Source organism: Nansenia antarctica (genome assembly GCF_963989245.1).
Source record: "Nansenia antarctica genome assembly, chromosome: 16".
Taxonomy (NCBI): domain Eukaryota; kingdom Metazoa; phylum Chordata; class Actinopteri; order Argentiniformes; family Microstomatidae; genus Nansenia; species Nansenia antarctica.
Window position 1 is genome coordinate 24,930,203 of NC_137686.1, and position 17,538 is coordinate 24,947,740.

The 17,538-nt window shown below is 44.0% G+C and overlaps 1 protein-coding gene across 2 annotated transcripts; it reads left to right on the top strand.

The window, feature by feature from the left end:
- Positions 1-5,015: 5,015 nt before the first annotated feature.
- LOC308171814 (serotransferrin-1-like) lies at positions 5,016-12,981 on the top strand. Of its 2 annotated transcripts, none has more exons than XM_080546702.1 (17): positions 5,016-5,164; positions 5,362-5,525; positions 5,823-5,925; positions 7,026-7,217; positions 7,520-7,649; positions 7,772-7,827; positions 8,058-8,221; positions 8,542-8,692; positions 8,913-9,070; positions 9,304-9,400; positions 9,548-9,565; positions 9,719-9,883; positions 10,112-10,262; positions 11,485-11,552; positions 11,747-11,928; positions 12,293-12,485; positions 12,633-12,981. In XM_080546702.1, the coding sequence occupies exons 1-17, from the start codon at positions 5,128-5,130 to the stop codon at positions 12,677-12,679; spliced, it is 2,076 nt and encodes a 691-aa protein (XP_080402828.1). In that variant the 5' UTR covers positions 5,016-5,127; the 3' UTR covers positions 12,680-12,981. The 2 variants fall into 2 exon arrangements, with proteins under 2 accessions (XP_080402828.1, XP_080402829.1); XM_080546703.1 differs by having other exon boundaries at positions 5,029-5,164; positions 5,365-5,525.
- Positions 12,982-17,538: the final 4,557 nt, after the last annotated feature.

A 17,538-nucleotide genomic window follows, 5' to 3' on the forward strand; every position in this document is an offset into this window, starting at 1 on the left:
TTCCAACTAAGTTGCTTCAAATAGTCGTTCTTGAGATCATAGTCTCTGTCACCAGGGTATCAGATATGTTGTCGATGAAATTCTGTGGTTAATTTGCCGTGTACATTTTGGGCTAGGCCTGTTGTATTTGTATAATAACCCTTATTTCTGGGCCAATGTAAGCAATGTCCCAATCGGCCTGCTAGGGGGTGCTGTGACTGCACTACTGATATCCATGTAGTGTTTTTCAGTCTTCATAGGGGGGATGTAGGAAGTTTATTGTGATAAGTGGAATGATTGAACGTAGCCCCGATCTAAACTCTGGCCCACAGTCAGAGCCCAGGTCCCCGGTTGTTGTCTCCCTAGCCCCCCCCCCCCACCTCCTGTTAGAACACCTGGGGGAAGGAGGGCGAAGGTCAGAGTGGAAAGGCAGGGGTCTGCAGCTGATCAAACAGGTAAGGCCGTTCACCCCGCTTCACTCCTCTGGTTGTGTGTGCCGTGCATCTCTCACGGCACACACAGGCATCCCCTCACGTCCCTCTCTTCACATTTCTTGGAATAGAGGTGAGAGAGGTGGTGGGTAGGGGGTGTAAACCTGAACAGGAGAAGATTGCGAGCCATAGCTGACGATGACTATCACAGTATCCAAAAACATAACCGTTCGGATCACGTCTGCCCATAGCCACCACCGCCAACCTTGACTAATGTAAGTAGCTCGCTTTTATAGCTATGTACATGTAGCTATGTATGTATGGGAAGAGGATGAAATCGAGGGAGTTGCATTTGAAACCTTCCTGCGCCCCCTTCCCTCCTCCACTCCCCTTCTCTCGGGTAGGGCTGGCTTGCAGAAATGTCATCAGAACGTCACTGAAGGGCTCACTCAATTGGAGGGAATAAGGGAATGGGTTGTGTCAATTTGGAACGGAAAGGAGCCCAAGTCTCACAACGGACATCCATTTGGTTTTGTAGGGGAGAAAACCTACAAAGTATTGCCAGACTCACCTAATTTAACAGAAACGTCCCTTTTTTTCCGAAAGCACAAATCAATGCCTTTCAGTCAGAACAGGTGAACAGGGCAGCTTGGCTCAGATCTGCCTGCAGACATAAAAAGAGAGTGATATACCCGTTCACCCCTCGCCTCGTTCTGAGAAGCCAGTCAATGGAAGTTAATCTGTGACCAATGATCTGTCTGGAGGCCTAGCACCTATGTTTTTTATATCACGCCCACCACCACGTGCAGCTCAGGCCAGGGAAATAAAGGTATTTACACACCACAGGGCTTACCCAGGATCAGAAAATCCCTTTCAAATATTTCTCATGAAATAAAAGGTATTTTGGGACCATTACTTATGGTGGACTGATGAGAAATGTACTTTATACTAAGATCTTTAAGTTAAGTACTTTTTTTACTTTACTCTATTATTGTGTGTTTCTCTCTCCTCTCTCTTGCTACACACCAATAGTCCTTCCTTTATAACTCTCCTCTCTTCCTTCTCCAAAGGCATTGGAGGAGGACAAATAAAAGGAGGAACCTTGTATCTTCTCCTCCAATGGGTTTTGAGAAGAAAGCGAGGAAAGACCATTGGGCACCGCACCGTCGATCTCCAATGTACAGTGCATGTGATCATGGAGCCGGTTGAACTTTCATCTGCAAACAGTCCCAATCGGAAAGGGGGAGAGAGTAGGAAAGAAAGTGCTGAAGAGGTAGACAGGTGTTTGAGTGAAGGGTCAATTAAGTGCATTATTCAGTACATTTGATTTGTATCCCAACTGATCGATGAGTGACGTCAATATTATTCATGAAACCTATAGAGAACTGGACAGCAGGACATTGGCCATGTCATAAAGACAGGGATTCACAGTTCCACTCCACAAGGACGGCAATGTTTGCTGGTTCTTGTTCGTTTGCCTTTTGATAAGAATTATACCGGGGTAGCCATGCAAGTGTCAGCCAATAATCACAAAAGCCCAGCAGGACTGCGAGATACTGTAGAAATCCTTGATGATGATAAGCATATCTGCTCTGGTCTTGTGTGGTCTAGTGAAGTGCTCCATGTTGCCCCCCCCCTGCACGCCCTTACCTACAGCTACAGAGCAGGGCAAGGCCTGTATTCAACAGGTAGTACGTACAGGTACAAGGTACATTTAGGACATGGACACTCGTGGACATTTGCTAGACATTTTGCACAACCAGATGTTCAATCACGGCTATATTTGATGGAGGATCTGCCTCGATGGACCCGTCGGTTTGCTCAGCTGTCCGCGAGCAACAATAATAATATTAATAATAATAATCATGGGAATCAGGGGATTGTGCAACATTCGGCACAGTAACATAACAGTCTTTATCGCTGGTGGTGTACCGGGAAGTTTTCTGACACTGCTGAGTCAGAGGTCAGGGAGTCAAATTTCACATTGCGTGTGTGACTGACACAGGGTCATCAGTTCAACGCTCAATGGCTGTCCTGATAGATTAGAGAGGCCTAATGTGGGGGGTGTCTCAATAGTCTGACGATGCTGCCTCTCTGCTGCCTATGCTTCTTGATCATATCACCGGTTATTACAAATCTGTTACCGTCACTACGGCAACATTTTATTTAGTGAGCTGCACACGTGGATCGCCGATCTTGACCTTTGACCTTAGTCGGTGTTCCAACCTCTGTCCCGCGGTTATACTGTTACCAGGTTACCGTGGCAGCCTTGGTTTCTCCACTATTGAGATGCACCTATTGTTTCCATGAATAGGATTCTGTGTCCAGGCGAAATGGAGTAGGCCACAGTCCTAGTTCTGGAGATTCCAGACAATGTATGATTGAGTCATTGCGGACATTTTTTGGGCGATTATTGACTGATCACCTGAACACCTCGACCAAAATTCCCAAGTTGCACCACCTGCTGAACCATGAACCCCAACCCCCCCTCCTCCCGTCCTGTCCCGTCCCGTCCCTGGGAAATGTACCGCCCCTTTACCTGCTGGAGGAGATCCAGGAAATAACTAACAGTTAAAATATTTGATTATCATAAGAACGCACACATTGTAAGAGACAAATATGATTAAATATCAGGCTGACTAAGGCCTTGCAGTCTGCGGCCAGAGATTGGGCTGAACTTTAGCTCTTGTGTTGAGTAATATTGACTCTGCAAACACCACAAATATGTGTCTCTGTGGCTCTCCTGAAGAAAACGAGAAGACTACACTATACTCATTCAGCATAGCTCAGTAAATAATATTTCCATTGAAAAATGATCAACGAAATAAATGAGTGACATCTATGACAGATTCTCTCCTCCAAAGCGTCTTTCACATTGGTGTCGACTACCAACTGCAAAGGGTAGTTTCAACGGCCTGTCCAAAAGTAGGTTGTTCCAAGACTGTTGCAAGGCAACCTTAAGTGTATCTCCGATGCAATAAGAGAAAGGACAGTCTGTTGGCAAAGGAAAAATATCACTTTCATTCGAGTAAAAAGGCTGTTTGGAGTTCAAGTTTCATTCTAGATTAACAGTAGTCACAGACTTGACCACTTATATGGTTGAATACACATTGCTGATACCACACTGAATACTTGTCCAGTGGTGCCAATAGCAATAGTGCAAACACTTTTTTTGCAAGGTGGAGATATCTGCTCCGTTTACATGGCAACTAAGGTATCTAAAAGCAATACAAGACTATAATATGTGTTATCTAAAATGCACCTGTTAGGTGATAGTTTATGTTGTCAGTGTAATGCTATGTGGGTCAGTGGTAGTCACAGGGAAGCACAACACTATAAACCCAATATAGGCAGTGAAGGGAAATTATAGTATATACTATATATATATATGTTACGGTACATGTGGGAAAACTAGGGTTAGGGTTAGGTGCTAGGGTTAAGGTTAGGGTTAGGGTTAGACATGCCAGCATGTACCAAGTCACCCTAGCACCTAACCCTAACCCTATTTTTCCCACATGTACCGTATTCCCACATGTACCGTAACATATATATATATAGTATATTTGTGTGTATGTGTGTAACTATTATATGTACCTTGCCATAGAATGATAACCTCTACAATAAGTAGAAGTATAATTATTATTTTAGTTCCATGTCCTCCAGTTAGGGAGGGTGGGGACGCAGGGAAAAAACACTGTTCCTTGACCTATTATTCAACTGTTCTTTTGTTATTATACCTGAACTCCTTCAAGAAGTTTGTTTCCTCGTCCTTACTCCTCCCCTTGTCTCCTCTCCCTGTCTCTTCTCCTCCTCTCTCCTTTCACTGTCTCTTCTCGTCCTCTCCTCATCTTCATCCACAGCATCTCTGGTATCTCTGATCTGAATGAACTGGAGAAGATAGAGCATTAATCGTGTAATGCTATTAGTATATCCTGGCGAAATGGAGTAGGCCACAGTCCTAGTTCTGGAGATTCCAGACAATGTATGATCTCCAATGAACTGGAGAAGATAGAGCATCAATCGTGTAATGCTATTAGTGTGGTGTTATCTTAAAAATGTTTAAATGTTTTAGTTAGTAATTTATCAAATACTATGGTTCCATCTCACAAAACATAATGGAATGTAAAAACGTTGACGCTCAATATCTCTGAACTACCCGAAACGGAGATAGAACCGTATAATTCTAAGCTCACGAAATAAAAGTTTGCTTTTATTTAAAAGTTTGCTTTTATTTACTGTGCTGAAGAAGGAGAGAAAATGTAGCCTTTAGTGGATACTCCATGTAACTCCAGTAGCTCTGTCAGAATACACCACCAGGGTCTCCTGTCTGCTTCAAAAGTTGATAAGTGATTGATTTGTTTAGCAGTAAACCATTGGTCCAGTTGATCAACAAAAAGAAAATTGTTTTGAAAAGTATGTCACAGTGGACAGCAACAGTCGGGAATTTGTGAGATTGCTTCATTTGAGAATTCCATTATGATGAAATCACACACACACACACACACACACACACACACACACACACACACACACACACAGACAGCACTCCAGTGAATAATTGCGCGCGCCACCTATTGGGAAACTCTAAACAAACTGTGGGCTCCTTTCAGCTAAGTCAGCCCACCATGTAGCCCACCCTGCCTATTGGGTTTCTATAAAAGCCAGAGCTGCCTACGAAACGGCCTGCTTTGTTGACTTGGAGTCCCCACTGTCCAACATGAAACCAATCGTCTCAGCACTGCTGGTGTGCCTTGGTAAAGTATACTCTGCGTTTGAGAGGATAAGCCTCAGCAAAGCACTACAGATTTGCTGATATTGATCACATAATCAGTGTTGATTTTTTTTTTTTACAGCTGGTGATTTGTAAATGAGTGATTCTGCGTAGCACCTTGCTCAAACCTTGCTTCAAATTACAATATTCCTATAATAAACAAGTGTTTTCTTTCCTTAGCAGCGGCGTTTGCAGCTACGACTGATGGACAGTGTCCGGCAACGATGAAATGGTGCACAAAGTCTGATCAAGAGTTTAAAAAATGCACAGATCTGAAGGGCAAAGGATCACAGTTCACCTGCGTAAAGAGGGAAGGGTCTTTGGACTGCATCAAGGCAATCATGGTGAGAAATCGATGGAACTGCTATGTATGACTTTTGCCATGTGATGTGTTATTTTGCCATGTGATGTGTTATTTTGTGTTATTACCTCTGCGCCAAAGTGAACAAAACACACTGGTAACACATGGTGATCCCAGTGAGAAAGTGTATTTTATTCACGCATTTCATGGCCTAGATGTTTGCCAAGTGTTTGTATTGTGAATCCAGGGTTCATATTTACTCTAATGACTTGGCATAGTAGCCATAATACCCCCCCCCCCCCCCCCCACCCCCCTTACACAACATCTCTCTGTCTGGCAGTCAGGTGACGCGGATGCTATCACCTTGGATGGTGGAGACGTCTACAAAGCTGGCCTACACCCCTACGAACTGCAACCCATTATTGCTGAAGACTACGGCACGGGTAGGCTTCTGGTCGCCATTACCTCTAACACAGATATTCAGCTGACAGATCAGCCTGACAATGTCAAGGTTGCTCATACTCACACACACTGCTTAGTACTGGACTGCTGCATACTCACACACACTGCTTAGTACCGGTACTGGACTATTGCAAGATTAAAACCGATTGGCTTGATTGTTATATGATATATATCATTTCATTTCAAGCCTTTATTTCAACTCGGGGACCACTGAGGGAGACCCTTGTTTTCTGTGGGGCCGAGTGTACAGGATATACAAATACATTGCAACACAATAAATACATAAACATACATAGTGCAACAATAATAACACAATAACAATAACAATAATAAATACACATTTCAACAAGGATCAAGGTGTAAAATTCCCAAAGAAGCACCTTATAAATAAACAGATACCAATGGCTATTACGCCTCATTTCCAGGGATGACCAACCGACCATGTTATATAAAAGACACTGGTGAGTGTGGTAATTAGCACCTGTGATAAATCTAAGGACAGAGTGATGACCTGAGTTAAGTGGCTTTAGCATTGAAGACGCAGCATGTCTATAGATCACATCACCATAGTCCAAGACTGACAGGAAAGTTGCTTGCACAATTATTTTTTTGTACGACAAAGGAAAGCAGGATTTGTTTCTGTACAAAAAGCCAACCTTCTGACGCAGCTTGTTGACAGTTATCAATATGATACTTAAATTGAAGTTTATGATCAATCCAGATACCAAGATACTTGTACTCTGAGTATATACTCTCTCAATGCCAGAGCCATTTACTGTGGTTATACATAGACTATCATGATCAATATTTTTGGTATTCGTAAACAACATTTGTTTTACTTGCGTTCAGAACCCGTTTAAGATTGAATAGTGCTTCAATAGCGCTTCAATTTGAATAGTGCTATATATGTAGTTCTAGATACTGTACATACGCTTTTCCATACAATGGCTTCTATAGCTTCTATTGCTGATGTCATTGTACATCAAATCCGTTCACGACAACCGGATTCCAGGCTGTTCCACCGAAGCTTAATTTAAATGACAACGTTATTTTCCTGCCCTTCCTTCTGCTCGATATATAGACTCTGACACCTGCTACTATGCTGTTGCCGTGGCAAAGAAGGGCTCTGGCTTCGGGTTCAAAAACCTTCAAGGCAAGAAGTCATGCCACACGGGACTTGGCAAGTCTGCAGGCTGGAATATTCCCATTGGCACTCTGGTGTCCTCGGGTCAGATCCAGTGGGCCGGCATTGAGGACAAACCTGTGGAGGAAGGTGAGTGGCTGGTGGAGGGGGGTTATGGGGTTTGAAGGAATGTTATTGTGTGTCCGGTGCATATTTTATGACAGACTGGGGACTGTGACTTGTGTGTCTGTGTGTGTGTTTGCATGTGTTTTCGTGCGTCCCTCTGTCTGTTTCTCTGACTGTAATTCTTATCTTATACTGTGTGTGTGTGTGTGTGTGTGTGTGTGTGTGTGTGTTTGTGTGTGAGCGTGAGCATGTGCGTGTGAGCATGAGCGTGAGTTTGTTTCTCATACGTGTATTTGCTTTGCGTTTGTTTTGCGTTTGTTTTGCAGCGGTCAGTGAGTTCTTCATGTCCAGCTGTGCCCCTGGGGCACAAAAGGGCTCCAAGCTGTGCACACTGTGTAAGGGAGACTGCACAAGGTCTCACAAGGAACCCTACTATGACTACGGTGGGGCCTTCCAGTGAGTAGCAATGCTGTCTGCCTTTCTTAAAGTATCCCCTAAAGATACTCTCTAAATACCCCCCTTAGAATTAGAATCCTCTGGAAACTCCTTTGTCTTGAGTGTGTTCCTCTTCCCTCCAGGTGTCTGAAGGACGGGGCTGGAGACGTGGCCTTCGTCAAGCACCTGACCGTACCCCGTGAGTAGCACAACACCAGCCTCTAGCCTATACCCATATTAAACTTAACTGCGACTCTGACGACTCCATTCATACAAGCCAAATTACTAGCACTAACACTTTACAATAGTCCCGATGGTACAAACTAGGGCTCCGCCATCACAATGCAAACATTGGCACACTTGTCAATGCTTCCACTGCCAACGTATGTCTCTCTCTCTCACACGCACCACACCTACACTCCTCTACAGAGGCAGAGAAGGCAGACTACGAGTTGCTATGCAAGGATGGCACCAGGGCGAGCATTGACAGCTACAAGACCTGCTACCTTGCCAAGGTTCCCGCCCACGCAGTGGTCAGCCGCAAGGACCCAAACCTGGCCCAGTGCCTCTACGACGGCCTCGCAGCAATCAAGGTACATCTAACACCTGGTATAGACAACACCACAACCAGCATAGAAAGAAAGAAAGAAAGAAAGAAAGAAAGAAAGAAAGAAGGAAAGAAAGAAAGAAGGAAAGAAAGGAAGGAAGAAAGAAAGAAAGGAAGAAAGAAGGAAAGAAAGAAAGGAAGAAAGAAGGAAAGAAAGGAAGAAAGAAAGTTGGAAAGAAAGAAAGAAAGGGAGAAAGAAAGAAGGAATGAGAGAAAGAATGAATGAGAAAGAAAGGAGCAAGGACATAGGTGAAAGTGAGCATCATGTGACATGGAGAGCTAACACTCATGTGTTCCCCTACACAGACCGCTGACCTGTTCTCCTCAGAGGGCTACACGGCCAAGAACCTGTTGTTCAAAGACTCCACTCAGAAGCTGGTGAAGCTGCCCGTGACCACAGACTCCTTCCTCTACCTGGGCGCTGAGTACATGAGCACCATCCGCTCCCTAACGAAAGGTGAGGCCATAGGCAGTAGGGGCACACACACACACAAAGACACTCAGGCATTGACACATGAGCGTGTACACACACCCACACACACACAAACATACACATACCCCCCCCTCGACACACCCACACTCAGGCATTGACACATGAGCATGTACACACACACTCACACACACACACACACACACACCACTCCCTCATTGCCGTCTCCATTGCCTGTGCTTGCCAGAGAAGAGCTCCGGCGCAGACAGCGGTGGCATCAAGTGGTGTGCAGTGGGCAAAGCCGAGAGAGACAAGTGTGACACTTGGACCATCAACTCGTTCGGATCCTCCACCATCGAATGCGCCACCGCACCCACCGTGGAGGACTGTGTCAGGAAGATCATGGTGAGACTCGGGGTGGGGGGGGGAAGAGAGGGATGAAAGAGGTCATCAAGTCATCATGTGTGTGATGTTTTTAATAGATTATGTCTTTTTTTCTGTACTATTATTTGCCTTCCTCTCATTGACTTTATTGGACACCTCTCTATTTTCTTTTTTTTCTTTGTTTCTCTCTCTCTCTCTTTCATTTCCTCTTAATCCCCCCCCCCCCACACACACACACACACACACACACACAGCGTAAAGAGGCAGATGCCATGGCCATGGATGGAGGAGAAGTGTACACTGCTGGAAAGTGTGGTCTGGTTCCTGCCATGGTTGAGCAGTATGATGTTGGTAAGACACACACACACACGCACTCTCTCTTTCTCTCTCTGACTCTCGCACACACACTATGAGTTCACATAATCATCAATCAATAACCACTGGCTTCCTCCATTCCTCCCTCTCGACACTGAATCAACACCTGTTCTTTCTCCACAGATCAGTGCAGTGTCTCTGGTATGTACATATTGTTATGTTTGGATCTTTCTCACAATATCTAATACTGCTCTTCTGTATCTCATCTCATGCTGTCCTTATGATGAGAAACTGTATGTTGTATATGATGGCTTTCTTCTAATCCTTGGTCGTCGTCCCCCGTCCCCCCCCCAGGGCCTGCCTCATCTTACTATGCGGTGGCGGTGGTCAAGAAGGGATCTGGGGTCACCTGGGCCAACCTGAAGGGGAGGAGGTCCTGTCACACGGGCCTGGGCAGAACCGCAGGCTGGAACGTCCCCATGGGCATCATCCACAAACAGACTAATGACTGCGACTTCTGTGAGTGTGTGTGTGTGTGTGTGTGTGTGTGTGTGTGTGTGTGTGTGTGTGTGTGTGTGTGTGCGTGCGTGTGTTTGCATGTGTGCCTGTGTGTCTCTCTCTTTGTCTGTTTCTCTGTCTGTAATTGTTATCTTATACTGTGTGTGCGTGTGTGCGTGTGTGTTCACACATGTGTTTCCCGGAATGTAATCTCATACTGTGTTTGTGTGTGTGTCTTCCTTTGTTCAGCTAAGTTCTTCAGTAAGGGCTGTGCCCCCGGATCCCCGCTCACCTCTTCATTCTGTACCCAGTGCGCTGGGAGTGGCAAAGCTGTGGGAGACGAGACCAAGTGTAAAGCCAGCACTGATGAGCAGTACTACGGCTATGCCGGGGCCTTCAGGTAGGGGGCGCTGACTGTACAGAGGAGGGCTCAAGAATGGATCATGTCAAAGGATTCTTCTGATTTTTTCACACTTGGTACCTTTTGTAGGGCCTAATAGGATGGCAGTTACGACGTGAAGGGTTGGCACATTTCACATAGTCTTTAAAAGAACTGAACTCAGTCCTCTTGAAGTGAACTAAAAGGTGAAAAAGTACAAGAACTTGTATTCACAGTGCCTTTGGGTTTGAATGAGGATGTTCATATGTTTTCTTGCTGGTCCATTTCAACAATGATGAGGTCTCATTCCACTTTCCCTTCACAGTATCACCTTTCATTGGAACTCAATTACCTTGGGAAATTGTTCATTCAACAGCACCGCAGACCTTAAGTGAACCAAATTCGGTCCACCTCTTGAGATGGTCTCAGTTTGGTTCGCTTCAGAGGAATCAGAGTTCATTCGGATCCTTAAAAGAACTGTATGCATGAAGTTTTTGGCGAACCGTTTTGATATCACAAAAATGGGCTGAATGATGTAAAATACCAAGAACATTCTCTGAAATGGACCAGTGAAAGTCCTCATTCAAATGGAAGGGCAGTGTGAACACAGAAAGACCTTATTTGAGTTCTTGTACTTTTATTTCACCACCGTGGTTTACTTATGTGACGATATGTGAAAACACACCCTGAAAAACATTAGCAAGATTTACATGATTGTCAGAGTTTTGCGAGGATCTCGAGTTAGGATTCCAATAGTACAAAAGGCCTATATGGCCCCACGGTGGTGTAGCGGTCTAAGCACTGGCCACTAGTGCATGCTGCCCACCGGGGACTGGGTTCGAATCCCAGCTCGCCAGATCCGGATATGGCTGGGGCACACACGCGGAGCGGCATATTGGGCGGCCGCTCCCGAGGGAGGTATAGGAGTAGTTCCGGACAAGGATCCGTCGCGCAACAGCGCCCCCGGGGTGCCGGAATAACAGGTGCTGGGCTCGAGGAGCCAGTCAGCTAGTCTGCCTGGCGGCCTCCTCTGGGACTGCCGGCCACGGGGGTCGTGCGGCGGATCCTTCGCAATAGGCAGGGGATAATTGGATGCTAGGTTGGGTTCAATTGGCTACCAAATTGGGTGAAAAAGGGGATAAAATCTGAAAAACAAATTTTAAAAACAAAACAAAAAAAGGCCTATATGAAATGTCTCACTGTTATACAGCTCCTGTATTCTTCTCCCTATGTCTCCCTAAAGGTGTCTGGCTGAGGGGGCTGGAGACGTCGCCTTCATCAAGCACACCATTGTGCCAGAGAACAGTGACGGTTAGACACTTTATTGTTCACATACTGTGCAGACCAGGGGAGGCTGGTGGAGGTAGAAATCGGAGGACGGCTTATTGTAATGCATAGAAGGGGCAATGGTATCAACGATTTCCTCTCTCACAATTTCTTTATTGTTTTTCCTCTTGTACCCTTAATGCTCTTTCTCTCCCTCCATCCTGACTCGTGTCCTGTAGGTAAAGGCCCGACCTGGGCTGCGGCCCTGAAGTCCGGCGACTTTGAGCTGATCTGCCCGTCAGGCGCCCGCGTCCCCGTCTACGAATACCTCAAGTGCCATCTGGCAAAGGTGCCCGCCCACGCTGTGGTGACACGCCCAGAGACCCGTGAGAAGGTGGTCCACATCCTCAAGGAACAGCAGGTAGGGCGCAGCAGTAGAGGACAATGTACAATCCAATGGTGGTCTAAGAGAGGGGAGGCTGGTGCAGGTAAAAATGAGGAGGACAGGCTCATTATAATGCACAGAATGGAATGATGAATGGTATCACACACACATGTTAGACCTGAAGAACACACGTTTGATGCCCTTCCACAGTACATTCCACGCATTACAATGAGCCCGTCCTCCGATTTCTACCTCCACCAGCCTCCCCTGGTCTAAGAGAGCTACAGAGCTTTGGGGAAATTCACCCATGGGTGTATTCAATATAATCCTCTTACCTGATCCCTTCACTTCTCCCTGATCCCACCATTAAGACTCTGTATAAATGTTTCTCCCTGTTCAGGGCAAGTTTGGCTCCAGCAGCACCGGTGGCATGTTTAACATGTTCCAGTCGGAAGGGGGAAAGAACCTCCTCTTCAAGGACTCCACAAAGTGCCTTCAGGAGGTCCCCAGTGGGTCCACATTCCAGGATTTCCTCGGGAGCGAGTACATGATCGCTATGAATTCTCTCCGTGTATGCGCTAAGACTGCCTCAGGTATGAAGATACAACACAAAGACACACACCTTTTTGCTCTCTTACACAAATGCACACAAATGCATGTCACTTACCAGCATTCTGTGTAATGGACCTTTCTAATGCATCCAGCAAGCTAAAACCTGCTCTCCTTTTCCCCCCCATTAGATCTGGAGAAGTCGTGTACTTTCCATTCCTGTCAGCAGAAAGAGTAGAGGAAGCTGGACATGAAGACGTTTTTATAAATACAAAAAACTAACTAGAACAAAAGATCATGTATGAAACTGCCCTTTACTATCCTTTAACGAATCGTGTACTATTCACACACACAACTGTTTCTGCTGCAGTACTTCTGTCAACACACACACATTTGAGAAAGAACTGGTGATTATAGTCTGGGAAAAACAAAATAATCCAATCAGCTTTTATGTTGTCCTTCTTCCAGACAAATACAGAGGTCAAATACACATTTCTTTGGTTTACTGTTCTGAAATAAAGTGTACCCTTTTTCACAATCCACTCTTGCACCAGATTTATCCAACTCACTGCATGAGCACAATGGATGAATGAATGAATGAATGAATGAATGAATGAATGAATGAATGAATGGTCTTTATTGTCATTGCTATAGTACAGGTACCAAACAACGACATTTGGGAGGGGTGGCTCCCCTGGTGCTAGGAAAGAAAAAAAAAACTAAAAAAACAAGAAGGGAAAGGAGCTGGTTTACATAAATAAAGGCTATGTACACTATCCACTATACTATACTGTACAGATAAAACACTGTGCTGTACTCTATGCTATGCTATACCTATTCTAACATTTCCTATTTCTCTGCAACCTTATGTACCCTAGGGTTGTCATATTGCACATAGTGTTATTGCACATTCATTTAAAGTGTCGCAGTGTTTAGCATGGGCAAAAGCCAGGAAAACAGGTTTTTAGGCAACTGCGCAATGCATGCACAGTTGCAATTCGAAAATCCAAAGCTGACCATTTCCTCGCCTAAACTTCAAACAATCTAAAATCTCTCATAAGGCCGAAATGCTTGGTTGTTTTCATGAGCATTTCATAGCCTCTGGTTCCTTGTTTGACTCTTCCTTGTTTGATTACCCATGAACATTCCCCTACTGTTTGTTCTGACGGTCATATTACTTTAAGTCAATCCTTTAGTTTTAATCCTTTGGCATATCTTTTTAATCTCTCCCTGGACACAAAGTCTTAAACAATTACAGGCCCATCCCCAAATTGTCTGCCCTGGTTAAGGTTCTGGAATCCCTTGAGTGAACAACTGAAATAGTTTTTTAACTACTAACAATATCTTATCTCATTTTCATTCAGGTTTTAGGAAAAAATACAACTACAGCAGACTTAAAAGTAATAAATGATGTCACTGAATCATTAGATAACCAGAAACATTGTGCTGCCCTTTTCATTGACTTATCTAAGGCTTTTGATACTGTGGATTGTATATTGAATGCTCACAAAACAAAACTCATGATGTTTTCATTTGCAAAATCAAAGTCACTGAACCTTCCTTCTATCACCACTTTTCAGGACCTTGAGATTGAGTCTGTATCAATACAAATATCTAGGAATTGTAATTGATGATTCTCTCTCTTTTAAGCCTCACATTCAGCATTTGGTGATTTGGTTTTTATTTTAGAAACAAATCTAGCTTTTCCTTCGAGGCCAAAATGAGACTTGTTGCTGACATCTTTATGTCTGTGCTGGACTATGGCGATGTTATATACATACATGCCTCTTCGCAATGCCTACATGTGCTAGATAATGTATACCATGAAACACTGAGGTTAATTAAAAATGTTGCTCTTTGTATTCCCTGGGTAGGATGGTCTGCCTTGTCCACCCGTAGACTTAACCATTGGCATATTTTTATTTATAAGACTATTCTTGGTCTGCTTCCATTTTACCTGGATCTAAATCCTTCAAAAAAAGTATGGGAAGATAGTCTTTGTTCCCAGGACTTATTCTTACTATCTGTCCTAAAGTCCGAACTGAATTGGGCAAAAGGGTGTTTAAGTGTGCTGCACCTTCTGCTTGGAACCAATTGCAAAATTACCTGAATCTTCAGGAGCTGGTCTCACAGAATGCAATTTAAGTAATTGTAAAGTGACTTGGAGGCAGGCACATCTGGTTGGAGATGTTTTAACTGATTTATATTGCACCTGTTTCATCCCTGATGTTGACGACTTTAGACGAATACTAATTAATATAATTTTATTTTTTATATATTTTATGATTCTTTTTTTGTAAATTGTTAAATATCTGTCTGCAACCCTATTAATTGTGCTGCTGCCTCTCTTGGCTAGCACGCTCTTGGAAAATATATTTTTGATCTCAATCAAACTTTTGTTGAAAATTAATGACACACTCGCTAGACACACTCGCTAGACAAGCCAAAAATATTGGTGAGTAATTAAGTCAAGTAACAACTTTATTATCCATGCACAATAGTAGTGTATGGTACACAGAGTATATCGGATAAGACACAGGGTCATCAGTTCAGCATCCTAATAGATTAGAGGCCTAACGTGTGTGTGTGTGGGGGCTGGGGTGTCTCAATAGTCTGACGTTACTGCCTCTCTGCTGCCTATGCTTCTTTATCATATCATCAAATTACAAATCTGTTGTCACTATTGCAACATTTAATTTAGTGAGCTGCACACATTTAGCCGATTTTGACCTTTGACCTTAGTCGGTGTTCCAACCTCTGTCCCGCGGTTATACTGTTACCAGGTTACCGTGGCAGCCTTGGTTTCTCCACTATTGAGATCCACCTATTGTTTCCATGAATAGGATTCTGTGTCCAGGCGAAATGGAGTAGGCCACAGTCCTAGTTCTGGAGATTCCAGACAATGTTTGATATACTGTATATTGAGATGCAACTATTGTTTCCATGAATAGGATTCTGTGTTCAGCTGAAATGGAGTAGGTCACAGTCCTAGTTCTGGAGATTCCAGACAATGTTTGATAGATATTGCATTTTTTGATGATTTTTGACTGATCACCTGAACACCTCTACCAGAATTCCCAAGTTGCATCACCTCCTTAAACCCCCCAACCAGTGGCGAAGCTACCACGGTGGCAAAGGGTGGCAGATGCCACCCTTGAAAAAAGTCCTGCCACCCTATTTGCTTGTTACACAGACCAACTGATATAATTTGTTGTATTATTATTATTGGATCTTTATTTTTATTTTTAATTAGAATTCAGTGTAAAATCCCCAAATTCTCAAGTTTGAAAAATAAACTCAGTGTTCCACCCCTCCGTCCCGAATGGTTGCACCCTATTTCACGTGAGAGATTTGAGTTTGCCTGCTGAGCTGTCTCTCTCTGGTGCTGTGCCGTGTGGAGCCTGTTCAGGTAATGTTAAATGTGGTTTTAACCAGGGTTCGAGTTACAGTATGTGGGAGCCAATGGGAGCTGAGCTCCCATAAGGAAGGTCTGAGCTCCCATGAAAGCAGTAAAATCATACATCTGTGGGGGTCGCTAATAATACATTACCACAACCATTATTTGATCAAAAATGTCAATGTAATGAGTATTATTTATATTTATTTATATGATAAATATTCTAAAATAAACACGTTTTCCAAAAGAACTACGCGCACCAGCATTTATCTCCTGTGAATGACAGTATGCCTTTGACTGCCTGCACTTTACCACCAAGACACTATGGGGCGCAGTAGAATATTGTGCAACAGCAGAATATGATCGTTGAGAGAAAACATTCAGTAGCTAGCTATCATGCCGCCCCAAAAAAGGCCACTGCTGCCGACCGAGTCGACAAGCCTGGAAGGTTTCGGGTTTTCAACCAAGAAACCAAACTTGAATTCAGCTGCACCTGTTATGACACCCAACGTTGAAACTGTTGAAATAGCAGAGCTCAAACAAAAGCAAGTGCTTCCGAAGAAAGTAGCAGAACTCACCTCCAGTATGTATAAGGAGACAGCTAGTTCGTTCAGGGCAGCCTATACTGTCGCTAAAGAAAGGATGCCTTATACAAAACTGAATCCAATTATGAAACTTAATGAGATGAATGGCGCGACAGTTGGCCCCTGCTCACCGATCCGATCATTCATGTGCCCAGATTGTAGAGCACATTGCACAAGAGATGAAACAAATTCATTTCTAATGTCAAATCACTTGATTCCCGTAGTAGCATAACATTAGATGAAAGCACAATTCATGGACGAGCATACATGATTATTTATGTCAAGTGCGATGTCACTGGAAATGGAGATGTGGACAATGTGTCGTGCTAACAGGGAAAGTGAATGGACTGTATAGCAAAAACAACAAAATTATTGGCCGAGATACCCGTAACTATCGCTTATAGCTGTTGTTTCATGTGGTGCTGTTGATGTGGTGAAATGAGTAGCCTATGGCTAATTAAAACTTGTAAGTCCCATCGCTGTGTGGGCATGATTCGCGCGCGTGCATGAGAACATTTCGCACTGTTATTTTGGAGACCCCCACAAAGCTCAGCTTATAACTCGAACCCTGGATATGGGTGTACTTTGGCGGTCCTGTACAGAGAGGGGATGGGCCTGCACCGGGGTGAGTCACCATGATTGTGCATTGTGCATTGTGCTGTAGACGTGTGATGAAACCCAATGAGTTATCACGTTCATCACCACTGCGGTGTGAGCTGTCATGGTGCTTCTCAGGTGCTCCTCTGTTATGCTGGCACTGGCTGGAGGAAATAAAAGACAATGGCCTCATAGATGAACGAGGGAAGGGTGAACCCCTCCTCCACCCTGACAACAGGTGCCCATGATGACAATGTCACATTTCAGTTCCATAACTGGTTTGTTAAAAGTTGGTTGATTCACTGTACTGTAGTTTCGGGATCATACGCAGCTCTAATATGTTTTGTCACTTTTTTGTTGTTGTTGTTTACGACTATATTATATTGTATTGCTGACTTGATTGTTGCTGTCTGTGGCTGTTGAGCAAAGAGCATTGTATCATGAATCATTTCATGATGTCAATTACGGCTATAATATGTGACAAATAAAATGTGATATTTGATTTGATATATGTAAGTG